The 17,075-nt window shown below is 53.3% G+C and overlaps 1 protein-coding gene across 10 annotated transcripts in view; it reads right to left on the bottom strand.

Moving 5' to 3' along the window:
- Positions 1 to 3,229: 3,229 nt before the first annotated feature.
- Positions 3,230 to 17,075, bottom strand: part of ATP2B2 (ATPase plasma membrane Ca2+ transporting 2) — a 355,750-nt gene continuing 341,904 nt past the window's right edge. For 6 of the 10 annotated variants that reach the window (XM_082344348.1, XM_082344353.1, XM_082344356.1 and 3 more), the window contains 2 exons: positions 15,253 to 15,435; positions 3,230 to 6,322 (listed from right to left, as the gene is read on the bottom strand). In XM_082344348.1, coding sequence (XP_082200474.1) covers positions 6,011 to 6,322; positions 15,253 to 15,435 — 495 coding nt within the window. In that variant the 3' untranslated portion in view covers positions 3,230 to 6,010. Of the gene's footprint in view, positions 6,323 to 9,157; positions 9,213 to 13,234; positions 13,411 to 15,252; positions 15,436 to 17,075 lie in introns of all 10 variants that reach the window. The other 4 variants (XM_082344354.1, XM_082344357.1, XM_082344349.1 and 1 more) reach the window with 3 other exon arrangements.

The raw sequence follows: 17,075 nt of genomic DNA, 5'->3' as shown, positions 1-17,075 counted from the left end.
GGGTGTGAGGGGTGGTGCTTATGGTGGAAATACTGCAGAGAACAAAGTGGGAGGGGCCCTTGGGTCTCCTGTTCTTCAAGGGACATCCCCTGATCTCGGATCTGTAGATGTACTACTGATTCTCTGGGTGATAAAATCATATCACTTCTTTCTGAGCCTCACTTTCCTCCAGTAGAAAGTGGGGACAATGACACGTTAGATATAATACAAACACAATGCATGGAGCATAGTTGTTATTTAAGGAATTCCCTGGTGTAGGCATTGAAGTTGGAGAAATTGAGGATTTGGGACAAACAGTGCAACTGTTATCCTATTCATTAAAATATTTGCTGGTGGAACTGAAAAGTTTTGAGTGCTGATTCTGGCATCAAGACTGCGAGGTATCAATACTGTATCCCCTGCTTACTAGGTGGGCATACCCTTCACCTCTCTGAGCTGCCGTCTTCTCTTCTGTTAAGTGGGAATTGTAATAATACCTCCTCTGGAAGGTTGATGTTGGGAGTAAATGGACCTTTGGATGTGAAAGTGGGTTTGGGTTTAGAAGCAGTTGGGCCTACAGCGCTTGATCTGGGGATCAGTTTTCCCTGAGAAGAGCTGGGTTTTAGTGTGTGTGTGTGTGTGTGTGTGTGTGTGTGTGTGTGCGCGCATGCACACACATGTGCGACCATCAACCTTTGAACCAACATTGGGACTGTCTCTTGGTCTGGGCACATTCTTTTTCTTTGCTGATATCCACCAGAGGTGTGCAAAGTTCAGACTCTTAGTGTGCCAGGGTCCCTTCTGCATCCCCCCGTCCCCAGTGGGGGATGCCACCTACATCCTTTGTCCACATCTCCCGTCAGCTCCCTCCGGTTAATCCCAGACCCCAAAGCTAAAAAAGCTTTCCCTAATTTGTGCCCTGACCTCCCAGACCCTGAATCTCCACCTCTTCTTCATCCTCCTGAGGCCTCTTCCCCCAAAGTCTTGCCCTCTGGGATTGTCAGCTGTTCCTCATGGAGGGTTAATGACTCAGGGCAAGCTGAACTTGCCTCCCTCAAATGGTGACTGTTCAAAAGGTGTGACTCGGTGGAAGGAGAGAGACCACTCCTGAGCCATGCACCCTTGGGCAAAGTGCCTTTCCCTCCCAGGCACTCGGTTTCCCTCTGAGTTCAAATCCACGGAGGGCAGGGACCCAGGTGTCCCACGGAAAAAGGCCTTGTGATGTGTACTGTGTCTGCATTTCCACGTGTGCATTTATTGTTATTGCTCAGTATAGTGTTGAAAAGGCAGACAAATCCCAGTAATTACAAAGAGCACAAGCCAGAGATACAGAGAAATCAAGAGTGTACAATAAGAGCACAGTCACTTCCCAGCCCCGATTTTCCCAGAGCCCCCCAGAGCCCGGGTAGCTCGTGGAAGCTGGAGGCGGCACCATTTCCTCGCTACTCTGGTATAAAATATGTGCACACAAGAGTTAGCAAAGTGTGGCGACTAACCCCCCAGCCCCGAGAGGAAAGGTGAGGAGGGAGAGCACCACAGGCGTTACAAAACAGACTTAGGGGGCCAAGAAGGGCAGTCCCAAAGCAGCCTTAAATATCTTGTTTTCGGTGGAGGGGGTGATGGCTGATGCCCAGGGCCTGGGATCCCCCTCCCTGCACTTGGGTGAACAGGATCTTTTACATCAAAATCAGGAGAGCTTGCTTTGGAACTTGGGAAAGACCTGGGGATTTTCTGCTGTTGTTTGATTTCAGCCTTGGCTCTGGAGGACCCAGAAGCCTTCAGAGAAACGCAACCCATCTCCACCCCCACCCCCCATCTTCTAATGGTGGGATCTCGGACCCTACGGAGAGAGTTTTGGGTGGGAGGCATGTCACACTGCGCGTTTGACAGCCTCCTGTAAGTACAGCAAGAACCACTAGGGGGAGTCATCAGGCTGGTGAGAAGGTCCAGGCAAGAGATTGCTGCATCCCAAAGGACGTATCACAACTGCTGAAAACTGTGAATAAAGAGCAAGAGGTGACCCTCTCCCACCCAGAATAGTTCAGGAAAGGGAGATAGGAATAAACATTTCTCCATGAGGAGAATTGGTAACTGGGCTACACATTCTGGTAACGCCAGGTCTGGGAGAGACCCCTCTTTCTCGCCTGGACCAGGGCAGATGGAGGGTCCACCTCAGCACAGCCAAGGTGGGTGACTTTGGGTCCCACACTGAGATTGGGTGGGGGCTTGGTGGCCTCTCCTCACAACACCCTGGCTTAGGGGACAGGTGAGATGATGGGAGGACTATCTGGCTTCCCTCAAGATTCACGATGCCCTTTTTACTTCTCCTTAGAGGGCTCTCTATTTAGTGAGCTGTGGTGGACAGTGCTTACAATGGTGGGAAGATGTTTGCACCTACAATGAAAGGGCCCAATATTTGGAGTGAGAGGAGGGCAGGAGGATACAGGACTCGGCAACAGTTTAAATTTACTCGGAAGAATAGATGTGAGAGAATAACCAGGAAATTTTGTTAAAAAAAAAAAAAAAGCGAAGCGTATTTATCCCACCACATAATGAAACATTATATAAAGTGACAATAATTAAAACTGTGTGGTTGGTGCCAGATGAGACACCCAGATAAGGGAACAGGGGAGATATTCCAGAAATAGACCCAAGTCTCTCTGAGCTGTCAGGATGTGGTAAAGGAGGAATTTCAGCACAGTTGGGGAAGAGCAGCTATTCAATAACTGGGATGTCCGGGCTGAGACAGCTCCAGGGTCCTTGTCCCAGTGCAGTCACTATCATTGGTCTGGTCTCAGAAGCAGGGGCCCTCCTTCTTGTCCACTCTCTGCTCTGGTCGGGACAAGGGGGAAAGGGGCTACGGTGGGGGGCTGGTGGGAGCAACCCAGGCTGCTGCTGAGTTAGGGAAGGAAACTCTTCAGTTTCCTCCCTGTCCACCTCCAAAGGTGGGTGACTCGTTGAATGGGCCCCCTGCTCTTCCGTCATCTGTTAGGGGGAGACAGATTGGTGAGTTTAGACCTTGGAACTGAATCTGCTACCTTCTCCTGGAGCCCCTGTCCAGAGGGCAGACAAGAAGCTGAGGGGATGGTGCAGTCCAAAACCAGCAAAAAGTATACATTACAGAGTATATATTTACTATGTTCCGTTTGATGTTGGTTTTTGCCTTTTTTTTTTTTTTTTAAGACCACAGACATTTCAGAACCATACTGCGGAGTAAGAAGAGTTAGCAATTGAAAGCATCACCATTGCATAGTATTAAATGAACAGAGATGGTGAGTTCTTTATTTACAATTATTGTCTAGATAAAAAAATTCATAAAAACAGATGAATGGTCATAAATTATTTACCCCCTAATGGGGTGAACTGCCAAACGTACCCCATGCTGCTAGATATAGGACGCCGAGTGCAAGCTTTATGTACTACAGGGAGTTCTGACAAACCAATCATTTCCTGTGTGTGTGGATGTGTGTGTGCAAGTGTGAGGGCGAGGGTGTGTGTGTGTGTGTGTGTGTGAGCATCCATCATTCCTGACAAGAAAAGACCAACACTGACGTGGGGCATTCTCGGTAGCTTCCATGGCTCCCTCTCCCCTGGGCTGGGTCCCACTAGGGGAGACCCCTCCTGCTTCCCTTGCGTCCTGGCTCCAAATGAGCAGGGAGCGTGGTGTGCAAGCGGGGCTTTCCTGGTGGTGTCATGGAATGAGGTCACGGACACAAGGTTGGAACAAAGCGGGAGATGGAGAACCTTGAAAAAGGAAACTACAAAAAACACCACGTTCCAAAGCTGCCCCAGGTTTTACAGGAGCGGGTCTTTCCTTTCTCGGAGGAGAACAGTGGGCGGTATTGGTGGTATTGGTCTTGGAATCCAATAAACATATCTGAGGGTGGATGCAGTTTCCTCTGCTGGGTACATTCAGAGATATTTCTTCACGACATTCAGGAGATGCTCTTGCGCAAAGAAGGTCCTCCTTCCAGGAAGGTTTTGCCAGGTGGGATGGGCTGACTTGGGATCCTAAACCCTCAGGTTTCTCCACAGCCATCCAGATGCAGGCCCTCCCAGCTGACTATGGCTCTTTTCCCGAGTGGCTCTCATCTTGTTTGTGGAAGAATTCTCTGGGCCTGGAGAAGGGAAGGGCCCGGCTGGACACAGAGCAACTGTGGGAAGGGTCAGTGTGAAGAATGCATTTCGCAAGCGAGGCAGAAGCGTTTGGTTTTCCTTGAAGCATGGGACATCATCGATCATGGTATTCAAAATGTCTTTTGCACTGTACAAGTTTATGGAAAAAGATCGTATGCTGAAAAGTCTCAAAGCAAACTTTGTATTAAATACAAAAGTTCTTTTATGAAAAAAGCTGATACCCACAAAGTGCTTAGCAGTTAAGAGGCTGACATACAATTAAATAAGCTCTTATTAAGTGGGATTACTAGTGCTGTTATTGTCTCAGGGAAAAAATAACCACCTTTTCTCACCTGTGATACTGTAGGGTTTCAGAATGGCTTTCTGTCTGGGAAAGCAAGACTTGCTGTTCAAAGGCTACAGTATATATTGCGACTACAGGAAGACAATTTGGTTTAAAAAAATCACACTGAATACATCTCAATATACACGTCATAAGGTTCGTTCGGATCTAAATAGTGCAGAGAAAAAGGCTATTCTTCTTCAAAAATAAAAATAAAAGCAGCAAGCCATAATGATCCTCATCCAATATGCCAACAGCTCATTTGCTGCCATTTATAAGGAAATAAGCCTCTAAATTACTAACTGAAAAAAAAAAAATCAACACAATAGCATTTATAATATTGCAAAACTACCTCAGTCTCTGTACAGACAGCGCCACAGAGAATCTCTGTTTGAAATGCTCTTAGTAAACTCAAGTGAGTTTCATTGAGAGAAAAGTCTTCACCCAGTGCTTTGCCAACCCCGTCACCCTGGGGCCGGGCTGGCCGTCAGTGCTTTGAGCCCAGGAAGACTTCTCTCCTCCTCCCCCTTTGTCTACGGAGCACGCTGTTGGACCCCTCAGGATGGATACTCGCTAACATTTGGCTTCTGCCTGAGCCTTCCTCGGTAGTGACATTATTGAACGGAAGTAGCAGGCAAAAATCAGAGCATGGCTATCGTAAAACATCAAGGATGCAATCCAGGGAGGTGTGTGTCAGGCTGAGGTGTTTTTATAGCATCTCAGCCACCAGTGTTCTTAAACCGTACAAATAGCCCAAGACGTTATCTACAGGTTTGTAAACAAATTACATTCTTCTTTTAGGACATAAATAAGTTAAAATAGAGCAATTTAAGCAGAAACAAGGCAACATGCCGGCAAAGAAACTTTACATATCCATGTATATATATTTATATATATCTATATATATAGATATATATAGACACATATATATCTACCTATCTATATGGACGTATACAGTCTTGGAGAAGTATACGTTGATATAGATACAAAGAAATGGATATAACCTTGTGAGTGTCTGAAGTTCTTCGGTTCCATTGGTGCAAATTTACTAGGCGAGTTAAGCTCTGCAATTTCAAAAAGTTGTTAAATTAACCTATACAACTGAGCCCATGCTGCGCAAGCATTTCAAAAACTCACAGACCAGTGGATTGGATAAATAGTCTCAGAACAGAGTCTGTCTGCAGTTCCCGCCTAAGAAAACAAACAAACAAACGAAAAACACCCCTCCCCAACCCCCCAAAAACCAAACAAGGGGAGGACCGGAAGTGTAGAGTACATTCATGCAGGGGACATGGCGCCGGGCGGGTGCGTGGCTGGCCCATGTCGGGTGGGAGCCAGGAAGGGCTAGTTCTGGGAAAAACCGCTCACTCCCTTAAGCCCCCGGAGGAGATCCCGCCCTCGCCTCAAAGTGAAAAAGAGTTCAAACAGCATCGCAGCCAGAAAAAGGGTCTGTTGGGTGGAAACGGTTTTCTCGCCGGTATTTGGTTTCCTGCTGTTGCTCGTTGCTGCTTGGGTGAGTCGGGTGCCTGGACGGGTGGGTGCCCGGGAGGTGGGTGGTGGCGGGGTCCTCAGCTAAAGCGACGTCTCCAGGCTGTGGATGGGGCTCCCTGGACTTGAAGAGGTAGCTGATTTGCTTGTGTCGGTCGTCAGGTTGATCCCGCTGTCGATGGCGCTGTTGTTCTTGTTGAGCGAGGACGGCGGGCTCGAGTTCTGCTTGAGCGCGGCATCTTCTTCCAGGTCGGTGTCGTCGATGAGGGGAATGTGGGGCTGTGAATCTTCGACCCGGAATTCAGGATGAGCCATGAAATTATGGATGGAGGTTCGAGACTCAGGCTTTTCTAGACCTTCATAGAGAGAGCTACGGAACGCCTTCACGACGCGGATCTGCAAGGGAAGCACGGGGGTGAGGAGCACTGCCCCCAGGGGGGCCGGCGGCCAAGCTCTGGGGGGCTCGGAGGAGGGGTGGGTGGGAGAGGGGGGGGTTCGAGCACAGCAGGTGGCTGGAATCCACAGTCGCTGGGTGTCATGAGCACGGAGAGGAGAGGGAAGAACGGAAGCGGGGATGTAGGTTGTGTTCATCCGTGAGGTTTTTAAAATTGCTTGGGTTTGGGTAAAGACTACAGTATTAGGACAGGAGGAAGGAAGGCCCATCATAGCGATGATGGGAAACAGTGGTTAGAGGAAGCTTAGTCCACTCCAGCGGGCACCCAGACCTAGTGAGAGACTGAGCCTTGTTAACTTTAAAGCAGAGGTTCGACCATGCAGAAGGGGAGCGGGACCAGGTGGGAATAAAGGAGGAAGGAGGAGAGGCTATTTATTTGTAAAAAATTAATCTTAGAAAAACCACACGCGGTTAAGAAACCACACGACATGGAACAGATAACGTGTCACAAACAGAAAAGGAACAGAAAGGAGAGACAGTTGGATGAGCCGGGATGAGAAGGGACACATGAGGGCCAAACAGAGAAGGGCAACATCAAACCGAAGCAGCAAAGCAAACCGAAGCCAACTCGGGGCTTTCTGGGGTGCAGAGCAGAGGCAGCCAGAAAGCACGAAGGAGGCGGCGACTGATGACATTCAGGGGCAGGAGCATGCTCCAGTGGGGGGGTCGGGAACCACACGGCACACACAGACGGACACACGGCTACACTTGGAAGCCTGGACAATGTGAATGGAGGTCGTTTGTACCCAACGTTTCTTCCCTTCATGCATTTGGGAGGTAAACACTCGAGTATAGACTCAAAGCCCTGGCCACTCATTGGAGTTGGCTTTGGGGTCCCTTATTTCCTGGGGTTTTTTCCTTCTTTCTTTATTTGTGCTTTGAAAACACAATACCAAAAAACGAGGCCAGAATCAGAGGGCCAAACCCAGGCCCTGGGTAGGATTCTAAGAGGGTGTGGAACTGAGCCACAAAACAGCAAGTTCTTTCATTTTCTGTGTCTCAGTTGGAAGCTGGGTTCCCTGAAGAATGGAAGGAGGCTGGACGCTGAGTCGTCCAGGCCAGTGGACAGAGCACTGGATCCAGAGTCAGGAAGACCCGAGTCCGCGTCCAGGCTCTGCCACTTCGGGTGCCTTGACTGCGGGCGAGCCACGCCAGCGGCCTGGCCGTCCCCTGTCCCGCCTCACAGGGTGCACAGGAGCCGGATCCTCACTGTGAAGACAGGCATCCTTTCTCTGGACTCCTGGGAGGGGGAGCCATGCCTGCCATCTCAAGGGGCCGATGGGACTCGGGACAAAGGCGCCTCCTCCTCTCTTCCCAGCCCCAACTCAGAGCGGAGCCAGTGGCGGGGAAAGCAAGGCAATAGCCATGCTTCCAAGGAGCAGAGCCTCAGCCGAGGCGGCCGGGGTGCTGCGGCCGCCCATCTTGGCCTTCCCTCCCCCCATATCACAGGCCTGTAGGGGGACAGAGGACCGGACAGGGCAGTTGTGGGGAGGCCCTTGTGGTCCCAGGATTTGTGGAGCTAAACCCAGAGGTAGCTCGTTGGTGGGGCTCAAGGGGGGGAAAGCCCTGTCCATGGGAGTGAATTTTCACAATGACTGTGGCTGATGGTTTTAAGTGTCACAGCTCAGGGTTTACTTGACTATTTCAGAGAGGAGTCTTTCTAAAGCACGTCATAAGCTCCTCTGCCTTTTAATTTAGAGAACACAGAGAAGGATTTAAGTTTGTCAATAAGCCTTCTTGGTCTTGTGTAAGACCCCACAGTTTTGATTTTTTTTTTTTTTTTTAGTTTTTCTCCTTTGCTGTCAGCCATCACTTACTAGTTCTGACTTTCCCTTGTCTTCTCAAAAGCATCTCTGTCCCTTCTCCTTCTTATGTGCTATGGGCTGGGGACTCCAGGGAAACCTGCCTGGTGGAATCCTGCTTTCAGTAAGAGGCATCAGGTGCCAAGCGAGAGCCAGCCAGACGCGATGCATTAGTGCTGGTCCTCCGTGATGGCCATTTGGCTGCTCTGAGATTCCTTTCTCCCTGGATTCCCTATTTGTGGCTCTGTAGAGATTATTCAATATTCTGATCTCCTGATAACTGGGCCATTACTCCCCTGATTAAGTGAAAACAACAAAAAAGATGTTGCAGGCCTCAGTCTTCTTAACTGTAAAATGGGAATAATAATGATCATTGTAGCTGCTCAGCCCAGAGCCTGGCTGAATTGCAATAAGATGCCAGCCGGGAGCGCCTGGTGGAGGAGGAGGGATGGTGGCAGGACCCTGTCGTGTGACTGACAACGCGGAGGGGATGACACACAATGAGATGTAGGCCCCTCGCCCTCCCCCTGGAATGGAGACAACAGAAAGAATGAACTGCTCTGGACAAGACTGTGGGGACAAGACTTTTCGGGACACCCCGCCACGGCCATCTCAAGTCTCCACTTCGGATCTCTCGCGGCTGAAATGGAAAAAAGTATGGGAAGAAAAAAAAGCTCTTCCATCTCCCCTCCCTGCCTGCCCTGGTGATGGGCCTTGCTGGCATGAGCTGCACTGGGGCGTGGGGTGAGGGGTAAGAGAGGAAGGGCCTCGGTCTGTGGGCTTTCAGACGTTTTGGTTTCATCAGCACAAAGGGGGGTGGGGAGCCCCACGCCCATTGTCGGTGGCTCTGAGGAAATGCATGGGCCCCGGTCTGGGGCGGGTTCGACATACTCGAATGTTTACCCGGCTTCAAGGAAGCCAAGAGTCTGGGATTGATTCACATTCATTTCAGGCTCAAGGTTAAAGACTCACAACCTCTTTTAATTTCACTCTCTCTTGCTGAACTCTGTGTCCAGGGTTCTCTAGCCCTCTAGGGAAACAAACACATGGAATATTCAGACAGCGGAGAGGTCTGGGCTCCCCCCCCAGAAGCAAGCCATCTTCTCGCCAACCCAAGGTTGCACTAAGTTAGTTACCAGAATGCTAATGAGAGGTCCAGCTTCCTTTCCTTCCCTTCTTCTTCACTTCTCCCCCTAAGAGATGCAAACTCCTTGCCCTAGCAGTCCTCAGAACTGGGAATCTGAAGGGGAAGTGGGATGGGGGATGCCCTATCTAGCAGGGTACGGCGTCCAGAAAGTGGCTGGTCTGGGATTAGGAGTCTGATGGTCTGCGCCTGGTTGGTTTGAAGGAACAGGACCTTCACTCATGAACATGGAGCGTGCTATGAACTTGCTAAATACAAAGGTAGCTTGAGATGGGTTAGGAATTTGTGGGAATAAGAGAGAGGAGCTCTGTAGCTTGGCCTTGGATCTAAGAGCTAAATGTTAATTCTGTTCCTGATCACCGATGGGAAAATGCCCCTCTTCCCAGTCCCTGCCAGGCTGGTGGAGACTCAAGCAGAGAAAGAGCTTCCCTGGCCTTCTAGACCCCAGAGGATGGGCTTCTTTTCACTGGATGAGGCTGTGGGAGTGGGTCCTGGTTCCACAGTGGAAATTCAACCTCTGTGGGCTCTAGGTGTGTGGGCTTCTCTGGGAAGTGGTGTGGGTGGTGAGAAAAATGAGGGACTTTGGAGTCAGATCTCTTGTCACTTACATACTGTGTGATCTTGGCCAAGTCAGTTCACTTCTCTGAGTCTCAGTGCCTCGCTCAGTTACATGGAGGCACTGGCAGCTCCTCCCTCTTCACATTTCAGTTGTGAGGTGTATGTGGAGTGAAGGATGTGCGGAACTGCTTTGGAAGATTCTGGGTGAGGCTCAAGTATGAGGCATTAGGGGTGTGCCATTAAGTTTCTGGGAGAAAAAAAAGAAACTCGCCTTTGAGTAAGTCAGAAGAGGAAAGCAAGGCAGTGGACTAGAGTTTCCTCCCCATCATTCCAATGCCAGTCTGACCAGACAGACTGTCCTGTCACCGCGTGGCATCTGTCTGCCTGGGGCCCTCCGACTCCCAGTGGTGCTGAGGGAGGGGTGTGTGATGTGCTGGGGGGTTCCTCACCCCAAGTCATGAGTCAGAAGCCAGCCATGCACACGCCACCCTGCCCCAGGACTTGGTGGTCACTTCTGATAGCGCAAAGGACAGTGGTTTGACTCTTTCCAGGGCACAGAGAGCCCAGGTGTTTTCAACTCAACAGGCACCCTACTCTACTGGAGAATCCTGGGAAGAAGATCCTGCTCAGAGGAGGCAGGGGGTGGGGGGGAGCCCACCTCTCCACCCACCCAATCGGGGACCCCTTCTCTTACTTCTTGGCCCCCTGCTTCACACCCTGTGGGAAGAAAGCCTTTTGGCTTCTGTAGGGACCCTGCCTGCTATCTAGAGGGCTCTCAGAGTCCTTGGAGACCAGAGGAGGTGACATTGCTATAGAAACTACTCAAGCAAAGGAGGAACTAGGGGATATTTCACATCGTGACTGTGTTGACCAAAATGTGTCTGTTGAAACCACAGAGGTTGTGATCAATTTTGGAACCAGTACCCTTGAGCAAGGGGATGGTCAGGCTTTTTTTGAGACCCCATGCCCAAGAAAGCGTCCCAGAAGGGACCCAGAATTACAGGCTGGATTCTACAATTGCAGGTAGGAACGCAAGATTCCTAAGGAGGCATGATGCCTGAAGGAGAGGCAAGACGGCACTTGGGTGAGGGAGTCATGCTTGATCAGCCCCTTTGGGTCCTCTGAGAAAATGATGGGTCATGGGCAAGGCCTATAGCATCCTTCTCAAAGGCTGTTCCAAAGTTGGGTCACCATGGGATAAAGGGATTAAATCTGGGCTAGGAGACTGGCTTAGAGATAGGAAGCAAAGGGCAGGCAGAAATGGGCATTTCTCTGAAGGAAAAGCGCTGAGAACCAATTGTCACAGGACTGGCCTTATTGAATGGTTTTATAAAGGACAGAAGAAAAGGTTCAAGATGACTGCGCTCTTCCTTCGAGACTGGAAGAGCTAAGATGCGGGGCCTAACCAAGGGGGAGGCTGCAGGTGCCCAGGAGTGCCGTGAGCTCCGTGTTGGCCAGGGTGAGGCACCACGCTTCAAGGAAGAGGCTGAACCGGGGAGGACAAAGAACTGGGCCTGGACCCGGAGGCCACCTTCTGGCAGTCAGACCGGCCGGAGGGAGGCAGGAGGCAATGGGAGGGCAGTGGGAACCCCGAGAGGAAGAGATCCTTTCCCCAAGTGGCTCTCCAGCCCTGAGCACTTTTGGTCTCTGCACTTCACGACAGGAGGCAGCGCTGAGCAAGGCTGGAGCTCGGCTGACGCAGGAGTAGGGCAGCTGGGCGCCGGCCTCCCACCGAGGCGAGGGCTCTCTGTGTGGAGCGGGAGAGAGTGGGAACAAAGTGTCTCCTGCTCTGAGAAAGCCTGGCAGTGACTTGCCGGTGACAATGCCTCATGGGAACGTGACTCAGACACCATCTGCTCAAACGTGGCCTCACTTCACCTTGGCTCGTCTGGCCTCCCCATCGCTGTGTTTTTGTGCTGATGAATGAGCACAGGGGCTTTGCCCTGTTTCTGCATCCTCCCTGTCATTTTGTGTACTTGGCGGGACTGCACCCACGGAAAGGTCGTGGGACGTGAGCACACGCCACCGACAGCACCGTGTGGCTTGCGCCTCTTGTCCAAGGGCTCAGATGGCATCATTGTCACCCAGCACATGGTCCTCTCCTGCCCAGTGGCAGAGATGTGTGTTTTGGGTGTTCTGTGCTTGGGAGGGGTGTAGAGGCACCTTATAAAGTATCAAGAGATGAGGCCTGGAGTCTCATCAAAGAAGCCCGAGGGCTGGCTAAGTAAACAGATGTGAGAGGACCAGACTGCAGCTCCCTTGTGGTTTAGGAGGGGCTGTCTAGAGACAGGGAAGGGAGGCAGGTGGTAAATAGAAAATCCTTGTGCCCTCTGGGGCCTGGAGCCATGGGGGGTTCATAAAGATCTAGACAAGGCCAGAGTTGAGAAACTTGGGTCAGAAGCCTTGGTGTGAGATGAGCTCGAGGGAGGGAGGTGATGTAGGGGGTCGGAGTCCCAGGTGTCCCTCCAATGAGAAAGGAGGAAGCCACAGGTTAGACTGGGTCCCTCGGGCCTGCTGGCAGCCAGCCAAGATGAGACCCCCACTGTTCTCTACCTGAGGTCAAGTGGAATGGGCCCGGAGCCTTGTCCCTTCCAGGCAGGGCTCAGGCCTTCACTGTGCTCCAAGCCCCGCTGCAGGAAGAAGTGTGTGTAAAGCAGCTGGTGCTATCAGATGTACAAGGAGAGAGGGCAGAAGGGGCTGAACTACCGGGTACAGGGCCTCCGGGCTGTGATCTCCTTGGGGGCCTGGGTTCCCTGACCACCTGTGACCTCTGATCTACAGTGACCCCTCTGGGTTGGACCTCACTGTGGCTGACTGTGACCCCTGAGAGCCTTTCCTCCCTTGACCCACAGTAACCCTTGGCCTGACTTCGACCGCAAGACTGTGATCTCCTGGCCAACTCTGACCCTGGCCCTCACGAGCCAGGCTTTTCCTGACCGGGTGTGGCCCTACACTGATTGGGATGACTGCGCCCCCCAGCTGCCTGCTCCCCCTTGGCCACCGTGACCCTGTGGGGGACTGTGACATTCGATCACTGAAACCTCCCTGACCGACGGTGATCCTTTGACTGACCCAGACTTTCTGATTACTTGTGACCCTCACGACCCCATGACTGCCTGGTCATAACCCCTGACCCCGACCCCAGCCGACCCTGACCCGCTAAGGGACTGCCACCCCATGCCTGGCTGTGGTCTGCTGACCGCCTGGGACCCTCCTCAATGGCTGGGGCCCCTCAGCCCCCTGGGCCTAATCACGACCTCCTGCCCCCCGAGTCCCTGGCGCCCCGGCCCCTGCCCTCCTGCCCGCCCGGCGCTGGCGGCGGTGGCACCCGAGGCGGTAAGGATTCACACTCACGCCCAGCTGCAGCAGGAGGAAGGCTGGTCGGAGAGGAAAGAGCATTGGACAACGACACGCGACTAGGGCTAGAGAGACTGGCTACGTCCTGGCTCTGGCTGGTGACGGAGGATTGTCTCCGCAGGGCTCCCTGAAAGGAGGCCCCGCTCTTGAAAGTATTGACTACTTCAATCTGCAACGGAGGAGAGAACGAGACAAGTTGCGAAAAGAATGGACACGACAGCTACACGACTGACAGGTGCCAGGCCACGAGGACAGCCGCAGCCACGGCAAGACAGCACGCCACTTAAACCAAAACGACAATACCAGGCACGCTCCAAGGCTCTGAGAGACGTCTGCTCAGCTCGGGCACCTGGGGTCCCCAGGGCCCGGTTGAGGGGGGAGCCACAGGGGCCCGGCCTTGGTCCTGCTCTAGTGACTCAGGGGCCAATGGGCTGGGCTGGGGGCCGCGGGTGGGGCGTTAAACACGGTGTTTGGAGGCAGAGGGGGTGCTCAGCCCTTGGGACCAGGCGTGGAGCCAGAGTGGTGTGCTGGGAGCTCTGGGGTGGACAGACCCTGGCCCAGACCCCAGCTCTATCACGAGCTAGACGGCCTTGGGCAAGTCACTGCCCGGCGGCAGTTTCTTGTCCTTCAGAAGGGGCAGTGCCACCTACCTGGCAGGGTTAGCCGTGAGGGGCAAAGCACTGGCCCACTGAGTGGTCCGTAAGAGTCAGGCTAGATGGGACTCGTGCTCACTCAAGAAACTACAGCCCCGGGGTCCTCCTCAAAGGCTTTGTGGCCAGGCTGGTGACAGCACCAGGGCTGTGTGTGTGCTGAGAGCTGCCAGGCCCTCCTGGGAAGTGGGGGATGGGGGCCACCCGGAGGGCTAGTCCCGGAGCCCAGACCGCTGTCTGTCAGGAGGCTCTGGGTCTGCAACCTGCTCCCCCGACCCAGCGCCCAGAAAGGGCTGTCTCCTGAACCTCGGTTACCCCTAAAACTAGGTGCGGGGCATACCGACCTCCCAGGGGGCTGGGAAGGCCAATGAGATGATGTTTGGGACAGTCCCTGTAGGGTGTGAGGCAGCCCAGGCGACCTGTTTTCGTTGCGCTAGGTGGAAATGCAGCGGTAGGCCACGTAGGACTGCAGGCCCGCAGGCCCAAAGTGGGGGGCCCTGACGCACTTCCCAGAGTGTGATGGGGGCAGGGTGGCCGTGAACGGCCCAGCACAGCTGTCCCAGGCCGGCTGGGCAGGAGACTGAGCCTCTCTCTGCTTCCTGGTCCCTCTGTTCCTCATCCTACAGGGCTGTGAAAGCACCCCGAGAACTGCAACCCTGACCCAGGGAGACGGGCCGTGTGGGAACACGGGGGCTGCATGTTCGTGGCGTGTGTCACGTGGTGGCCACGCAGTCCTGTTCTGAGGCAGAGACCTGCTTCTGGCCGGACACACATCCCGCACGTGTGCTCTACATGCGTGTCCTTGGGGTGCGTGTGTGTGTGGAAAACCAAGCTTTGGTCCCCAGAACTGACCCAATGCCCCAGTGGGGCCTAGGAGAGTATCTGAAGCCCCCCGTGGAGGGAGATGTATGTGCATGTGCACAAGCCCGCACCGCAGGGCTGACCACGTGGCCGGCAGAATCTGGGGCCCACCCCGGCCTGAAGCTGCCATCCTGGCCTCACGTGGATCAGCCTCCAGCTTCGCCTGACCCTCCTGGTGGCCCCCCAGCAAGCCTGACAGGAGCCCCTCACTCACCTCGGCCCTCAGGGTCACCCCTCCCCCACCTTAGGGGCACCCCCTGCCCCCCGCCCCAAAGCCCACAGTGGGTGTGACCCCGGTCCGAGCCCGGCCAGGTGGACAGGGAGGTAGGACCTTCCCGAGGAGGCCGCTCTTCAGCAGCCACGCAGAGTGTGTGTGGGCAACATGGGTGCACAGGACGCTGGTGAGATGGTGAGAGCGGGTCCGGACCCACCCTCACCCCCTCACCCCCATCACCACCCGCCCCGCCAGGCACGGGCCCAGCCCCAGGAGCCGCCTGTACCTGGGTCTGGATCCGGTTCAGGCCTCGGAACCACAAGATCTGCCCCCGCCGCAGCTCGCGCTCGGCGTGGTCTATCTCCTCCACGTCCTCATTCAGCTCCTCCTCCGGTATCTCCTCCTTCTGCGTGAGCCTGCCCGCCTCCTTGAGGAACTTGAGCCTGCTGGTCGGGATGGTGGCGATGACCTGCAAGGGGCCCAGCCGTCAGCGGAGGGGGGTTGGCCTCCCTCCCTCCCTCCTTATTTTCTTACCCACTGACCTAGCTACGGTCGCCTCACTCCTTAACTCATCTCACCCCTTCCTCGACTCAATCTTTAGATTTCTTTTTAATTTGCTTCTTAATTCACTCACTCATCCAGAGTCAGGGGGACATCGTGGGAAATCTGGGGAGTTGGACACGTGTGACTTTGGATACCCCAGACCTCACAAGTCCTGTGACTTTGGGAAAGTCATTTAACTTCTCTGAGCTCCGGCTTTCCCATCTGGAAAGCTGGGAACAGTTCTCAGAGTTGGAGATGGTGTGTCTAAGTCACTGGCCCTCGGGTCTCTGGCTTATTCTTCCTGAGGTCACTGGGTCCTGGGGTGCCCAACCCTGGGCAACAGGGGCTGAGAGCTTGCGTGCCTTGGGGGCAGTCAATCCTGGGACTCTTGGAATGGCTGCCCTCCCGGAAAGGGAAGGCAATATGGGAGGGGGATATGCCTTTGTTCTTACTCTTCCTCCAAAGGGCTTGTCCGTGGGGCTGAGGCCTGAGCCGCAGGCCCTGTGGGGAAGCTGAGGTGGCAGAGGTCAGAGGCCCCTGACATCTCCTCTAGGGACTGACAGGGGTTGACCTGCACACTCTCAGGGGTTCCCTGGGGGCTTAAGGTGGGCCTTGCCCACTGGCATTATCCTTAGGTGTTAGGAAGCTGCTCATCCAGACGCTGAGGGCTCCCTGAGGGATTGTCCACTGGGACAAAGATGCCCAGGCCCTGAGGGTGCCCAGAGAATGGCGTTGTTAAGTCAAATCTAGTTTATCAACTCTCCAAAGAAGCTCCAAAGTTTAAAGAAGATTGTTCTCAGTGAAACTAAATTTTATTCTTTACCCTCTAGTTAATTTCTATCACTGGAATTTCCCACTCTAGCCTGGGAACAGCTTGAAGGCAAGACCAACGTCTTAGGCCTGTTGGGGCCCCCACTGCCTGGATCCAGCTCTGGGTACCATGTCCTGGTCAGGCGTCTTTGAGCTGCAAGCTGTGAGTTCCATGATGGTGCGTGTGCGTGTGCACATGCTTGGTGGGAGAACATTCTGGGGTCATGGCTACAAGGGCCCCTAGAGAGGATCCAGCCCAGGGCTCCCTGAAGCTGGGGAGGGCCAGAGATGGCTGCAGACACAGCACTGTGATGCAGCAGGGTTTGCCCCTCTTACATTCCCTCCGAGCTCTCTGAAGGAGCCTCTGCTTCGTGTCACAGCACCTACTAATGCTCTCTACAACAAGCCGGCTTCAAGCTCTGAGCCTTGGCTGGCCATGGCATCTAGTTAGAGTTTAATAACATCGTTCTTGTTACATTTTTTTTGTTAGCTTCTGTTTATGACAAGTGATACTGATTTTCCAATCATATCTGTAATATAAGTTACCCTTTGAAATAAATTTCAGAAAAACAGATGTGACTAAAAGAAAGTATCAAGTAAATAACAGGATCAGTGGGGTGCATAGACAGAAGCAAAAATCATAGTGGCGATACCCAAATGACCAGCATTCGAGACCTGGGCCAACCCCCCATTGCTCTGGTCCCCAGAGACAGGGAGGCCCTTGCCCGGGGCCAGACAGCTAATCCATGGAGGAGC

The sequence above is a fragment of the Balaenoptera borealis genome (genome assembly GCF_965194805.1).
Source record: "Balaenoptera borealis genome assembly, chromosome: 12".
Classification (NCBI taxonomy): Eukaryota; Metazoa; Chordata; class Mammalia; order Artiodactyla; family Balaenopteridae; genus Balaenoptera; species Balaenoptera borealis.
Note: the sequence above shows the minus strand (reverse complement) of the source record. Positions and strands in the feature narration are given on the sequence as shown.